The sequence below is a fragment of the Harpia harpyja genome, chromosome 22 (assembly GCF_026419915.1).
Source record: "Harpia harpyja isolate bHarHar1 chromosome 22, bHarHar1 primary haplotype, whole genome shotgun sequence".
Taxonomy (NCBI): Eukaryota; Metazoa; Chordata; class Aves; order Accipitriformes; family Accipitridae; genus Harpia; species Harpia harpyja.
In genome coordinates, this window is record NC_068961.1 from 2243207 (window position 1) to 2257989 (window position 14783).

Sequence of the window (14783 nt, forward strand, 5' to 3'; positions counted from 1 at the left end):
CACCACTTGTGTATGCTTATTTGAAAACAGACCTTCAGCTACTCCATACTAGTGCATCTCTCTGCTTCATGTTTCTCTCTGAAGTTACACACGTTTTTGTTCCGTAGTATCAATCCACTTGCTCCTGTACGGGGCAGGGATGCCCTGTAGGTGTACGCATCAGCTTGGTAAGTCAGCGAGTGTTTCTAGCGTGAAGTATTGGTAGTTGATCCAGGCCAGCATAATGCAACAAGTGCTATCTGTCCCATTCTGGACATCAACCACCAAGCTGTAAATCCAGCGTTGCTGCAAGACCAAATTAAGCAGCGTGTAAAATTAGACTAGCCACCAAATCACATTTTAGCTTAATTCCTAAAGGAAAGTTTGTATCTGTCACGTTTTTGGTACATCGTGTTTCAGCATCCAGTGAATTCAAGATAGAGCTTTGGGTTTTGCCCCTAAATTCTGTCAAACTTGGCTTCATGTTCTTGTAGTTAGGTCAAGATGAGCAGCCTCCAATGCAGTGCAAGTTGTAATATATGCTGCCACCCAAAATTACTTCATTGATTAAAAAATTACTGTATTTTATACTGTAAATAAAGTTTAATGATCTTGCCTATAACCTACCTACAAAATACAAAGCTTAAATAAAGATGAGTTAAATAGCATTTTTATTTGAATCTCTCCGTTCTGGGCTGGTTAATGCCAACAAGGTGATACATGAGCTAAGGCTGCTTTTGAAAGTGTTTGCTTCCCCTGCCATAGCAGTAAAAGGAGCAGGTCAGCTTGGGTCTGTCACACGCAGCTCTCTGAAGCTGCGCAAGCCAAGGCTTTCCATGGGACACCTTTAAAAACCTGTGATGATGACTAAATTTTTTGTTACCTGCCCATGATTACTTTACTCTACAGGTTCTAACAGTTGGAGGGGAAGGGTTTGGGGCATGGGGAGCACCACTTGAAAAGCTGTCCAAGTTTATAGGAATTCAGTGCCAAAGCCAACTTACCTGAACATATGGATTAATTTCTTTGCACTGCTTTGTCCTTTTTCTCACCCCACTCAAGGGCCTCCTGGATTAACACCACATCAGGGCTTGCTATTTGAAGTCAATGACTGAAGTGCTGAGACAACTCAAAATCAGCTTTATTAATTAATAATTATATAGCCTGCAATCTTGGTGCCTAACATTTATTACAACTTTTTACAGGCAGAAAGCTGCTTTAAAAACTTTTTTTTTTGTAAAAAGTAATAATAGTAAAACTCAGTACTGTTGTTCACCAGAAGTTTTCATCCATGTCTCCATGAGAAATGCCTGCAGTGCTGTATTAAGGATAGGAGGGAAAAGAAAGTGGTATGAGCCCAAAGTAGTTTCTTATCTTAAATAAAAATACTTGTTTTTAAAAGAAAGTTAAGAGACTGCCCACACTGCAATTCTCTTGCTGTTTCAGTGAACTGAAGGAAATCAGCAAGCCTTTAAGGATGAGGATTTGGGCCTTCATGAACAGAAAGCCATCTCAAATCTATCAAAAAGCAGTACTATCTATCCAGTACTGTTTGTTGTAGTGCTTACCCAGTGAAAAAGAACACTATACAGATGCCAATTCAGGAGCACAAGGGTAGGGTCTGGTAGGTAAAACAGCACTTTAGAGGCCCCGGTAATACTGAATCATTACTATGGTTACAGTGAGCAATTTTTTTTTTTTTTTTAACTGCTCCATTTTTTTTGCTTATATATATTCTCATTTCTACAGCTTCTAATAAAGATTGATAGAGGGTTATTGGGTTTTTTTTCTCTCAAGTAACTAAAAACTACATATCTGTATTTATCCCTGTCTGGAGAGAACCAGGGGAAATGCCCTAGCTGTGGTAACCTCTGAAAAAAGTGTGTGAACTAGTTTGTTAAAAGTCCACAATGCTACCAATCAATCAAAGCTAGATTCCATGCTAATAACAGACTATCATCTGCAAGGTGCAGTGCAGACAAAGCTTCACAGGGTCATTAGCCAAGAAGAATCCCTCATACTTCAGCCCACTGTGAAGGAACTGAGATGCTACTCAGTTGCAGATAAAAAGTTCTAATTGCCACAGCTATTGAAACAGATCCTTGAACGTAGTTCCCAGATCTGAAGTCCATACAGTGCATAAACTTACCTGTATAAGAATTGGAAGGACCCTCAATTTTTCCAACACATTTGGTTTTGATGACTAGTGTATTTTGCTTTTTAAGGAGGCAGATGTCTCTCAACCATATTTCATACTGTAACTATTAATATGTTGTAACAGAAGTGATTAATAGTCATATACGAGCCTTACCTGTCATCCTTTTCACTAGATACAAGTCCCTCTGTAAGTGATACTTCTGTTTCTTCTTTTTTTGAATCCTGGCAACCAAGAGGAAAATACATTTTCTGTAACTGGTTCTTAAGTCAAGGTTTAAGTGACTCTAATAATAGTATCTGTATTTTATGGCACCCAACTGAAAATAAAAATCTTCTGAAGGAGCCACCCTATTTCTACAAATGCTACACTGCATCTAGAATAATGATGCTTTGGAAGATCGGGTTTGGATAATGTCTGAACAAAAGTATGCTGCTGCATTCCTTCATCAAAGTAATGTTCACCCATGTACATAGCTGTTCAGGTCAAGTTTTCCATTTTGCCAGGATAAATTCTATCAATCATCAGTTGTGTTAGTGGAACACAAACTGACCTATGTAGAGGTTCAAACTGTATTTAAACACAGTTTAAACTAAAAATTGAGGACATCATACATATAAATTTAAATACTGTCCCAGTACCTAAAAAAGCAACAAACAAACCAACCCCCTCCCACAGAATACCAGAACAAAAACCCTTATGGAAGAAAGTTTTCAGGTTTTTTTCTTTTGAATCAACACATTTTTGCAATACAAATCCAAACACTCATCTCTGCAGGTTGTTACATAAAGCTTCTAAGCATACTTAGCAAGACACAAATTCAATCAATATTTTTGGGACCCTGTTTTGAGAATAATCATCACCTTGGTTGCCAGTTCCTCCTCTCTGCGCTGTTGAATTATTCTCATGTATTTTTCTAATGGATTTGGAGTAGGAACCTTTACATTATCTTCAGCACCAGCATCACTGTTTTCAGATTTTACTCCCTCATCTTCATTTATTTTCATCGAGTCTTGGATCCGCTTTAAGACACAAACTCAAAATTAAATACCAATCAGCTCAAGAAAAATACCTGAATACCTGCACTACACACAGGATTTCACGTTAACCTTGGTAAAACATGCCAGTCTAAACAGCATTAAACTTGTTACATGCAGTTCAAGATCAAATGTTAAGCTATTGCTTCAATTCAAAAAGTGACATTCAAGAAATCCCACTCTAACCCTGCCTGGATGTCTGAGAGGCTGTGAGGCCTGAGGCTTCTGTGTATGACATCAACATGTGAACTGAAGATGAGCTGACGCACGTATGCAAGTTTCTTGAAGGGCCTAGTTTGCTGGTGTGAAGCGTAGCATGAGCAAGTCTGATCAGTACCACTACACTGAATCAAATAAATAAACCAAGATTTAAGGGTTGGAAGAGGAAGACAAAATGGGAGGGAGCAAAAAAGTTTTACACAGGTTCTAGAAGTCCAGAACACTACTTCAAGATGTGCCACATCAGCTCAAAGGGATTTAAGCAAACTCCTTAAGGTCTCCTTATAACTTCTATTTCCAAGAAAGTACCCTAGATACCCTGATACAGGCTAATGAACAGATGGACATGAACATGTTCTGGTGTTGTCTGACCAGCAGCGGTCCAGACCAGAAAGACAGTGAATGTATCGCTTGTTCCAATAGCCTTGTGACAGCTCAGCTGCCTTCTAAGTTCTGGCCATGAAACTGTAGCTTCCAGTTACATGAAGCATGGAAGAAAAAGCATCTGTTTCCTGTGAAGAAGTTACTTGGCATACGGAGAAGTTTTAGCAAGACTCTTTGGTTAATTGCACAGGTACATAAGAGAATTTAGCCTCTACTACTTTCACTTAAAGAATAAAAGCTATTTTTAACCAAGTAACACACACAGCAATCCTAAAATACATGGCACTACAAAGCTGCATTACTGTCAGATACTTAAACACTACATCACCACCTCTTTGTTAAGCTTTTCCGCTTCTTTTTGCTCTCTTTCCAAAGCTTCCTGTTGTTCTTTCTCTCTCCTTTCTTCTCTTACTTTCCTTTCTTCGAAGTTTTTCTCAACTTCTCTATTCTGTTCTTCAATCTGTCTTTGATCCAGCACCGCTGTGAAAAATTATTTCAACATCTGTGATTTGATTTATGTAGTTCAGTAATCTACTACAGTAGCATACAAATAAGTAACAGGTTTGTGTATAACATTAATAATAAATGAAAAACAACTGGATATATTGTTTTACATATACTAAAGTTATTCTTAGGTATCTGGTAATGTTTCTTCCCACCTCTAAACATTTTTAGTCTGGTACATGACTCACTAGTGTTAAAAGGTAGAGCCAAAGTAGAGGCCAGAGAGTTGACAAACCTCTCTATGCACTTCTCATTCCTACCATGGACTTTCTCATTAAATCTCTGTTATCCTAAAGTTCATGTTGCTATATTCTTTCCCTCTCTGCAATATGGGTGGATACAATTCTTTGTATCTATAAAGCAAAGTACTTAAAAAACCTTTGGAAATTATTGCAGGACATACTGCTGATGTGACCAGTGTATTTAAAAAGCTATGTAAGCAGAACAGTATTCAGATAGTAATTAGATGGGCAAACTATATACTGGGAATTGTTAGAAGCTAGAAAGCTCTTCTCTAAATAAAAATGATCATAATGCTTCTATCTAGAACAATTTAAAAAGCAGCATATGCTGCACTGAAACCATCCTCATCTACGCAAAGAATTAAAGCAGCATTGTGATAATACAGTTTGCAAACAGAGTCAAGAAAAATGAAAAAAATCTAGACAAGCAGTACCTAAAATACTTAAAAAAAAAACAAACAAAAAACAACAAGCAAACCAACAAACCAAAACCTTTCAAGTCTTATTTCTATCAAGAGCAGAAATAATATTTAATAATTATCCTAAAGAGAAAAGAAAAAACCAAAATCATCTCTCCAGAAGCTGGACAGGGGGGTGGGACAGGTAGCAAAAGTGTTTAAATTAAAAACAAATTTAACCAAAACCAGGGTGCAAAAGTCATCCTCATACAGTAAAGAAAATGAAAACATTCCTTCCTCTTTATTACATAATTAGCCCTTTGGGAAAAATTTTTCAATCACACCAGCATACATACCTAAAGAATGTTAAATATTTGGCTTTTTGTTTTATACATTTGACATTAAGAAGGGTATTCACTTTTGTTTCTGAGCTGAGAACTCACTTAATTCCTGCAGTGAAGTGGCTGTTGCTGGCACAGTGGCTGTAACATGGTTTCCATTGACAATGTCCCCAGATGGATGCAAGGCATCACTTTCACACTGCTCTGGAATGTCCCCCTGATCTGGAGAAGAAATTTGAACAATGGCTTCATTATTTTGTAATTACAATAGTGGAGCACAGCAATGGACACAAAGTGTGGGAATGGCTGAATTAGAACACATAAATACCAGTACTAATTGAGCATTTTGCCTTCACCTTGACCGTTTCCCTGAGGATTATCATAGGCTGTACTTGCTTCTTTAATTACAGAATTGTTAGTTTTGAAACTAGCTATTGGAACACATCTGTTTACAAAGCCAAAACAGGTTCATGAATAAATATACAACAGAAAACCAAAATGTTTTCATTTCTTTACATAATCAAGATACAGGTCACAGAAAAATTACATGTCCAAGCTTAGGTTATCCTTTCTATGCATGTAAAACAACCTCTAATGGTTCGATCACATACTATTTCTTTATTAGGATCCTTGCCTTCTTCAGTGCACAGGATGGATACAGCTAACTTGGATAGTCTACATTATATTTTCTTCTCCCTGCGCAATGTGGCACTGAATTTACAAACACACAACTACTATACTTCCTCTGTGATCATTGCTATGACACGCAACTGCTTCTATTATCTCAGTTTTATGGGAGAACACAAAAAGAGATAAAAGGTCACATGTAGCCATTATCTCTAGGTAGCCAACCTGAAATACACAGGACCATTTTTCTAAGCATTTAGTGTAAGACAGTACAGATACCCTAAACACCTCCTTAAGTTTTGGGTAAACGTTTAGAAAATATCAATCTCCCAGCCTTCAAATATTATCAAGGTTTCAAGCATTCTTCTTTTCCATGTTATAATAAAACTGAAATATTTTGCATGAAGAAAAACAAGACACCCAAACCGATCAGCCTCTCTCTCAGAATGGTCTGGATCTCTTTAAATTAAAATTCTTTTCAAGGAAATATAGATGAAAGCACCACAGAAAATTTCTTTCAAACTGTCAGTCTAGCAAAGTTATGAGAATGTTTTCAGTTTCTTACAAAAGCAACAGGAAGTCCTAGCAGCTTCGCCTAGGAAAGTAAATTTGATATATGTCTTATATGTAAGACCAAAATAATAATGGGTTATCACACTCAAAAGAAAATCTATTCTGCTTTTTTGCTCTCTCTTTAACTTTAGGTTTAAATTATAACCTTATCGACATCAACATAATTTACATATGAGGCATCAGTATGTTTCAGGGTATGTAATATTTAAATAGTCAAAAAATTCCTTTTGCAAATAGGTTCCTGTTAAGTATTCTATCTAACTTCCAAAGGTCTGCTAACTACACAAACAAACAAACCAACCAACCCAAACCCAAACCAATATAGTACAAAACATCTTCACATTAACCCTTCTGCAAAGGAAAAAAAAAATAACACTCTGTATACCTTCACTCCTTTAGGTAAGGGTAGACAGCAAAAGATGCCTTATTTCCTTAACACGAGCACATCAATTAAAAGCAATTACTGCCAACAGAAATTCCAATCTTTTCTTGCCAAAGCTCACTCACAGTTGGATTAAAAGGCTTCCACATTTTCTGGTATGTCCTTCACTCCATTGTTTTTTTTCTACTCTTATCAACTTCTTCCTTCATTATATCTTATTCTGCATTTACTTTTTAGATTTTACATTCTCATTCCCTCTCCAATTCATCCTGGGTTACCTTCTCCCATTATTAGCCATTCTGATTTCATTCTACATACTGAGATCATCTTTTGATGCAGTCTGACCCAACTGAATTACTGTTGATTGAGAAATCATCAGCATATGCAAACCCTTAAAGTACTACCACACGTCACTAAATGATACAGTGGTAACCTACTGGGACACAGCATCTACTCAGGCCTAATTGCCAAGAAAATGCCAGTCTATTCTTAAATGTGATAAAATAAATGTGAAATATGTATTTCTAAAAGTCTCTAATATGAAATTAAACAAATAAATCTAAATCTAATTAAAATATGAGATAAGTAAAAACCATTAGTAGCTACAGGCTCAGTTCACTTTCAAATAATGCATTTAAAGCTTATAAAAAGAAAACTAAATGAGGTAAATTAAAAAACAACAAATGTACTGAGTAAAACTTCACAGAGAAATAAATGAGTCATCAGCTTCTGCTAGTTATCACTAAACTCTATCAGCACATTTGCTGTTTAAACAAACAATATCTTTTTTGGTTGGTTGGTTGGTTTTTAAAATACTGAAAGCCATATTCTCACAGGTTCAGGAGAGTGAGCAAGGGCATCACTCCATCTTCCATATGAGGTAACCACAACCAAGAGAACAAGCCATTCTTGGACCTAGGAAAAGACTCACACCAATTAGGGGTATTTTCTTTTAAATCAGTGATTCTAACTCTCCCATACAATAATTATAATCTCTTCACCAACTATGAATTTAACTGTACCACCCCATGACATATCTCCCCCAGTCTCAAGACTTTACAGACCTAACAAAATTTGGAAACAGGAAAGGTGTTTAGCTTGCTGTTCACATCTTTCTCATTGACAATTTCACTTGCTTTAAACCCCCAGTTTCATGGGAGATACGGCTGCTCAGGTCCAACATTAAGATGTCACTCAAATGCTGAAAAACTAGGAAATAAAGCCAGTAACTGTGCTTCTATTTCTCTCTCCATATACAAATGGCTATGAAGTACATGAACTTTTATTATCCTCCTCTTTCTACAGTACCTTAGTTAAACCAAAAAATTTTGAAAACTGACCCTGCAGGCTTGACTGCAGCATATAGAGGGAAACATTTTATAGCACACAATGCAAAACACCACATAACAAGAAAGTTCTTCCTCCAATCAACAGAGAACAGAAATGTAAATAAACAAAATGCTGACCTCAGAGAAAAAAAAAATGATAAAATTCATGTTTCAGTAACTGAACCATATGTTCCAAAACTACTCAGAGATGCTGATTAATGACAGCATAATTGCAAGTGTTCTTCACACATTTACACACACTTCTAAAGTAACTTCTAATTCATACTGTTGAAGCCTCAGTTATTGAAGGAAAAATCAACAAGAGTATATGTAATGGCTATAGAAACTTATCTTCAGAATTAACATCTTAGTAATACTGCTCTGATATTGGTCCATGATGAACACTCCTTGGAGTTTTACTTTATGCAGCAAATATAATAGAGCCTCAAGTTAGTTCATATACTAGTACACTTTGCTGTTTTAAAAAAAAATCCTACATAATTTTAAAACATTCTGAAACAACTGTCAGACCTACATGCATTAATCGCAACAAGGTTATGCAATATTTCTGAGCAAAAAGTATGTTCCCAAATTTCAGAGCCAACTTGATTTCAATGTCTACTTACTACTACAAACCCTTCTCCTCTAATGATGCAAATATGAAGAAAATTAATCCCTCATCATCTGAGACAGTCTGTTTTTATTTCCAACATCAGTCAGAATTTTTTCTCTCCAGCTACAGTCTTAAACTGTGAAGACAATTGTCTTACAACTGTTAAGCCATAAGGTGCTAAACAAACTATCTAAAATGCACTAAAACTTACATTCAAGAGAAGAAATGCGTTCTTCAAGGTCCTCATACATTAGTTTCTCTGGTTTGGGGATATCACTGAAATCTTGTTTATCTGTTCTTTCGTTATGAAGTCTGAAAGAAGAAGGAAGAACATAATTTAACAAAAAGAAATGCTAAACTTTTAAGCAAATAGCTGAGATTTAAATACAAGGATTACTCACATGCTTAGCAACAGACTAAACCAAACGTAAAAACCATTCAACCAAAATGCTGTAACCTTCTGACTCAGAAGTTAAGGTATTTAAATACAGTTCTCTAACTTTTACCAAAAGTCAGCTCCATCTCTCTGATAGTCATCTCCCTGCAGCCTTTCCCCAAGGCCTATATATGACATAAAGGCATTACATTAAAACAAGATACACTCTCAAAAGGCATAGAAAGGAGTAAGAAAAAGAAAAAAAGGAGAAATACAATGAATTGTGATACTTAGTCAACCAAAATTAAGAAACTTGCCTTTTTAGGCTCTGTGTTAGTCTAATTCCCACTGTGATGTCATCTTAACAGATGTGTTTGAGGTGTATTAGATGTCTGGCAAAACATACATGCAGGGGTGAAAATCTGGGTTCTATGAAAAATGAGTTTACTGCCCTTGTTTATCTCATCAGAAAGATAATGTGAAAGAACAATATCTCCCACATGACCCAGCTACTAAACTCTGACCAGAACCAGAACAGCAAAAGGAGTGCAGGTCACTAATGAAATTCAGCAGCAGCACTTCGTAAAGGGGCTTACTTCACACCAGCTTGTGCTCTTCACCATGGCATAAATGTGTTTGTGCTTACAATTTCTAAGGAATTCACGTCTTCTATGGGGCAAAAGTGGAGAACAAACACCACATACCCCCACAATGAGACATGTTCAATAAAAAAATGTCAATCTGGGGAACAAATGAATAAATCTGCATTGTCAGAACGGATAGTTCAGTAACATCAGTGGGGAAAAATACCCTGTAAATTAAATATGACAGAGCAAATGGAACTTCAAGTTTTTGGAAGTCTACTTCATGTTTTTAGTCTTTCCTTCACAGAAATGGTTAAGTGTTAAATAATTGTCAAGGATGCAAGGTTCAAGGACATGCATGCCACTTTCTTCAATACTGTGTCCTGCAACACTGCTAGAAAGACAGTCAATACACTGCCTCAGATTCAGCAAACTGAAGAGGTCTGCCTCATGAAGACAAGTAAACACATGTATTTCCAAAGAGTTTTCAAAATTCATTCCATCATACAAACTTGGCAACCAAACCCCAGACTGTACCTAATGTCAATATTCCATAAAACAGTACTGGTGTGCCAATCAACACCAAATGATTAAATTGCATGAGTTATGCTTAAAATTACCATTAAAGCTTAAACAAAAACTAACCACCACCATCTAAACTATTTTGTTAATGTCCGAAATTACTTTTTTAGCCCCAAACTGGTAATACCCCTCACGATCAGTTTCTTCAGCCCTAAACAAAAAAAGGAATGGTTTAGATAATAATCTGCCTCATAATTCTAGTCTTCCTGTCTATGTTTATTGGCTTCCTTCATACCACTCATATCTTGAAACATAAATAAACAAAGAGCTCCTGTAGTCACAGAAGCAATTGTTCTTCCCCACTGACAGAGGTCTAACTTGTAATGGCTTGCTGGTGTTACAGCATCATATTTTCTTTTCTTTTCCTTTTAAAGAAGTTTCCATTGCCACTTAAAATCTACAGGTCATAAACTAATCCCACAATACACATCAATGATCTGGCATTTGCCTAATAATGAGAGTAAATAACTGGAAAAGCCCACACATGCATTTCTGAAATATTTTATGTAACAGAAAACAGTCCAAGGCACAAGAAATTAAAAAAAAAAATACTCATCACAAGAATGTTTTCCCTTTAAGAAAGTCTTGGGAAAGCAGCAAGTTCAAGAAAATTATTGGGACCTCATACCCTTGCTTTGTCACAAGGAACCCAAGAAAGCAATTACAAGCCAGAGCTGCCTGCCCAGACCCTGGCCTGTTCTCTCTGCAACACAACTTGCTTATACTGTTAACTCTTCAGGCAGCATGGACTCTACAACATCCTTCAAAGAAGTACAGTCCCTCGCAGTATTAGAGCATTTTTCCATATCACCTTAACATGCAGGTTAACATTCAACCTTCACTTTGTAAGGTCTGTCACAGGATTACAGGAAATCTGAGAAATACTGTAGAAAATGTGAATGAGCAGGGAAAGAAGAGACAGCCACTTAAAGGAACTAACCTCATGGTCCCTAGGAATCCCAACAGCTTCTTTTCAAGGCCAAGAACATAAAGGCTCTCCCCAAATTCTAACCACAAAAAAGACCCTCTCTACATTAAATGTATATTGAGGACTTGATAACAACAAAACAAAAAAAGCCTATGAATGCCTGCTAGACCTGCCCCAGGACAAGCTGTCTTTCTTCAGCCATCAAATCTGGAATGATGGCTAACAGTTTAAGGCCAACTCAAGTGTCTCTTTTTAGGAAAGAAACATTAAAAATTAAATAGTCAAGCTTTTTCTGAAGACACCTATTCAGGATTCTCAGTTTTGGAGAGTAGAAGCACCAGTGACCATTAAGAACAGAAGAATTTCATACATGGAAATAGGAAATATAGAGAGGAAAGAGAAGTCATTTTTATGCAGCTTAATTTTGCCAAGTTATTCATTTACTTAAAAGAGGTCTTAAAAAAACCCAAGGGAAACGAGAAAAGTTCTGCTACCCAACCCATTCCCACATGTAAAGGAGACTGGAGATTCCTATTCTGAAAACAGTTATAGGCACATGAACAAGCTCTTCAAAGGAAAAAACAGTTAGCGTTACAGCTTGTTAATGAATGAAGTGAGAATGTACAACTGCCTTGATTTAAATACTTAAACAGGCACCAGAAACTACTGAGCTTCAATCAGCAAAAGCTCATCAGTCAGATGACAGATGTGAAAAATAGAGACACAATAAAAGAGACATAGCTTTCGTCAAGGAATTAGTGGCCTTTTTTTTACTAGGGGTTTTTGTGTGCATTAAATATAACCTCAATAGCTTTTGAACATCAAGCATATGCAAATAGCCTGTTCTAATATGGGAAAGATGAGAGATTATCACTACTTTGGACGGGAATTTGTGATGAGCTTGTAGTTTTACCTTTTTCTTGAAAAATAATTTCAAGTCATTGAAAAAAGAAGTCTACTCCTCTAAAGACCCAACTTTGTCTTCTGAAATGAAGTTTGTTCTCAAATCAGTCTACAATGTCAGCATTCCTCACACGTTTAAAAAAAAAAGATTTTTTTCATAGATATTATACACAGGCATGCAAGTCAGTGGCTCCTGAAAGTAAATCTGAGTTAAACAGCAGATTTTACATTTTTAGGAAACTTTTAGAAAACATGTTTTCTGAAATCAGTGATTAACAGAATGTTTATTTATTAATAATGAAACTTTCATTCAGCTGTCTGGAAGCGGTCTGCTGTGTAAGGAAATACAATGAAAAATAAGGTCTACGCTGACACAATAGATTTCAAGTGCTGCAGAACTTGCAGCTCTCTTGAAATACAAGGATCACACCACACCTTGCTCTCAAAAGTTTGTCAGAACTCTGACACATGAAAAATAGAAAACCAAAGAAAGGCAAAAGCAAAAGTTTATTGTTAAATCTAGAGCTATATCTATGGAGATATCTACAGCAGTCTGAAAACCAACAAAGTAAATCAGCCTGACCTAAGCCCAGGAACATCTAAACTTTGTATGACTTGTATTTGTCAGGTGTGCCTTACTGGTGACAGTGCACACCAAATGAACCACCTTCTACCTTTGAAGCCACACATGGTAACAAAGCCATACTTACATTGGTTAAGTAGCACAAACTGAAAGTGCCGAGAAGCACAGTTCTAAACGTTAATTAATACCCTTAAACAGCAGAATTTGAGCTAAGTTTCAGTGATGGGTATTTATCAGTTTGCTACATCTGCCTCACATTCCCACTCTCCAGGCTTTTTAGTCCGTTGCCTAGCACTTTTTCCATGGCAGTGGATTTTTTTAGGCTCTGGAGCTAGTGCTGCCACTACCGTTTCTCCCCAACAGAGGGAATCTTTGGAATAACCTTTCATCCTTGCTCAACTACAACAGTGAAATGACTTTACAGAACACTGTAAATCAAGTTTTACTTTGTCATAGGACAAGACTTTTTTTTTAAACGCTGCATTCATCTGAAGTTTCCAATGCACTTGAAGTTTAAGTATTTCACTGCACGTAACTTTGCACTGTAAGGAAGCACAAATTTAACAGAGGTGAAAATGTCAAATCGTACTTGCCAAAGGTTTTTGGATTTGGGAGAAGGGGGAGTGTTTGTTTTTTTTATAGCTAAGTTCCTCTTTAGGCATGATATTCAAGAATGGAAATCCTTATCCATCTTTAGAAAAGTTCTCACTTACAAAATGAATGGCTTACTTGAATTGTAAAAGCAGCTATTGCCATGAACAGTTAGATGTTTCTTTAAAAAGCAGGTTAAAAATATTGCTTTGTAAACAATGTTACCTGATTTTCTGGCCACGACTGGATGGTGAGGAAGAAACAGACTCAGAAGATGAAAGTAGATGTGGCTTTGAAATAGGAGAAAGCACCTGGTCAACACTCTGCTGTGAAGAGGCAAGGTATGAGCCGCTGATGTCTGCAGAATAAAAATCCCACAATTTGTATTAGTCAGTTATCTGTCCTACGATTTCTCGGACAAGGCTGGTTTTTACAACACATGCATAATTGGACTGTGCAGGCAGCACCACCACTATAGGCCAACTAACATCCAGATCTTAACATGAACTTTCTTGTACTGGTTCTTTCTTTTTTTTTTTTTTACCTCTCGTGTATGGGAATTCTCCTCTACAGGCCTTCACCATCATAAACTTACTCCTCACAAAGCCTATGATTACGATCACCCTGTAATACGTCCATGTTCCCCACAAACTGCAGCCCCTCTGCCAAACACCAAATAATTTCTCCCATGTTGGGCATTAGAGGAAACATTTATGGACCTGGATTTCAAGCTAGGGATGTGCTTACTAGCCAGCAAAAGATAATGCCTGAGGTCTCCCAAAGGCCATTCTTCATTAGGAAATTTAACCTGGAGGTTTCAATTTCTACGGATTTGTGAAAATGCGTGATGAAACAAAGAAGAAAATCTTTGAAGATTTTATCCTCTTACCAACAGTTGTAAAGTTATCAGGGAAGGAAAGACAGCATAACTAGAGAAGTCTTGAGTTTCCTAAGAAACCAAGGTAAAAAACAAAACCCCTGCATTAAAAAGGCTTTTAATCAAACTTGCAAAGCCCAGCACTTTGGTTAAATTTTGCTTTGCAATCTTCATTTTCCTTTCCTGTGCAGTGGCACAGGTCTTTCATTATTAGACTATGAATTATTATTTTTTCCACAAGATATGGTATTCACTCAGTAAGCAGGCACTGCTGTTTTTCTTCTCTTTATTGACCAAATAACTTTTACTGTAGTCAGTGCTAATCTGGCTCAAGAGATAAGACGAAAAGCCATTATTAACACTCCTATACCTGAAGTTCTTTCAGGTGGTCACATAGAAGTGCACCCTGTTCATGGCACACATCACACTGCAGAAGTAAGGATGCTTCAGACTAGGGGTTGCCCACGGATTTTTATCTCCAGACAGCCCTTATGCCCATCCAACAGAGGTGAACATCCTCTAAGGAAGCTGAGCGCTAACAGAACGGGACCCAGCAGTTACATCGTACTTGCGTATC

The 14783-nt window shown here is 36.8% G+C and overlaps 1 protein-coding gene across 3 annotated transcripts in view; it reads right to left on the minus strand.

Moving 5' to 3' along the window:
- Positions 1-1102: 1102 nt before the first annotated feature.
- OFD1 (OFD1 centriole and centriolar satellite protein) overlaps positions 1103-14783 on the minus strand; it is a 35344-nt gene continuing 21663 nt past the window's right edge. For all 3 annotated transcript variants that reach the window (XM_052773802.1, XM_052773804.1, XM_052773803.1), the window contains 7 exons: positions 13555-13687; positions 8994-9094; positions 5362-5481; positions 4106-4254; positions 2998-3156; positions 2291-2358; positions 1103-1297 (listed from right to left, as the gene is read on the minus strand). In XM_052773802.1, the coding sequence (XP_052629762.1) occupies positions 1252-1297; positions 2291-2358; positions 2998-3156; positions 4106-4254; positions 5362-5481; positions 8994-9094; positions 13555-13687 (776 nt within the window). In that variant the 3' untranslated portion in view covers positions 1103-1251. The remainder of the gene's footprint in view (positions 1298-2290; positions 2359-2997; positions 3157-4105; positions 4255-5361; positions 5482-8993; positions 9095-13554; positions 13688-14783) is intronic.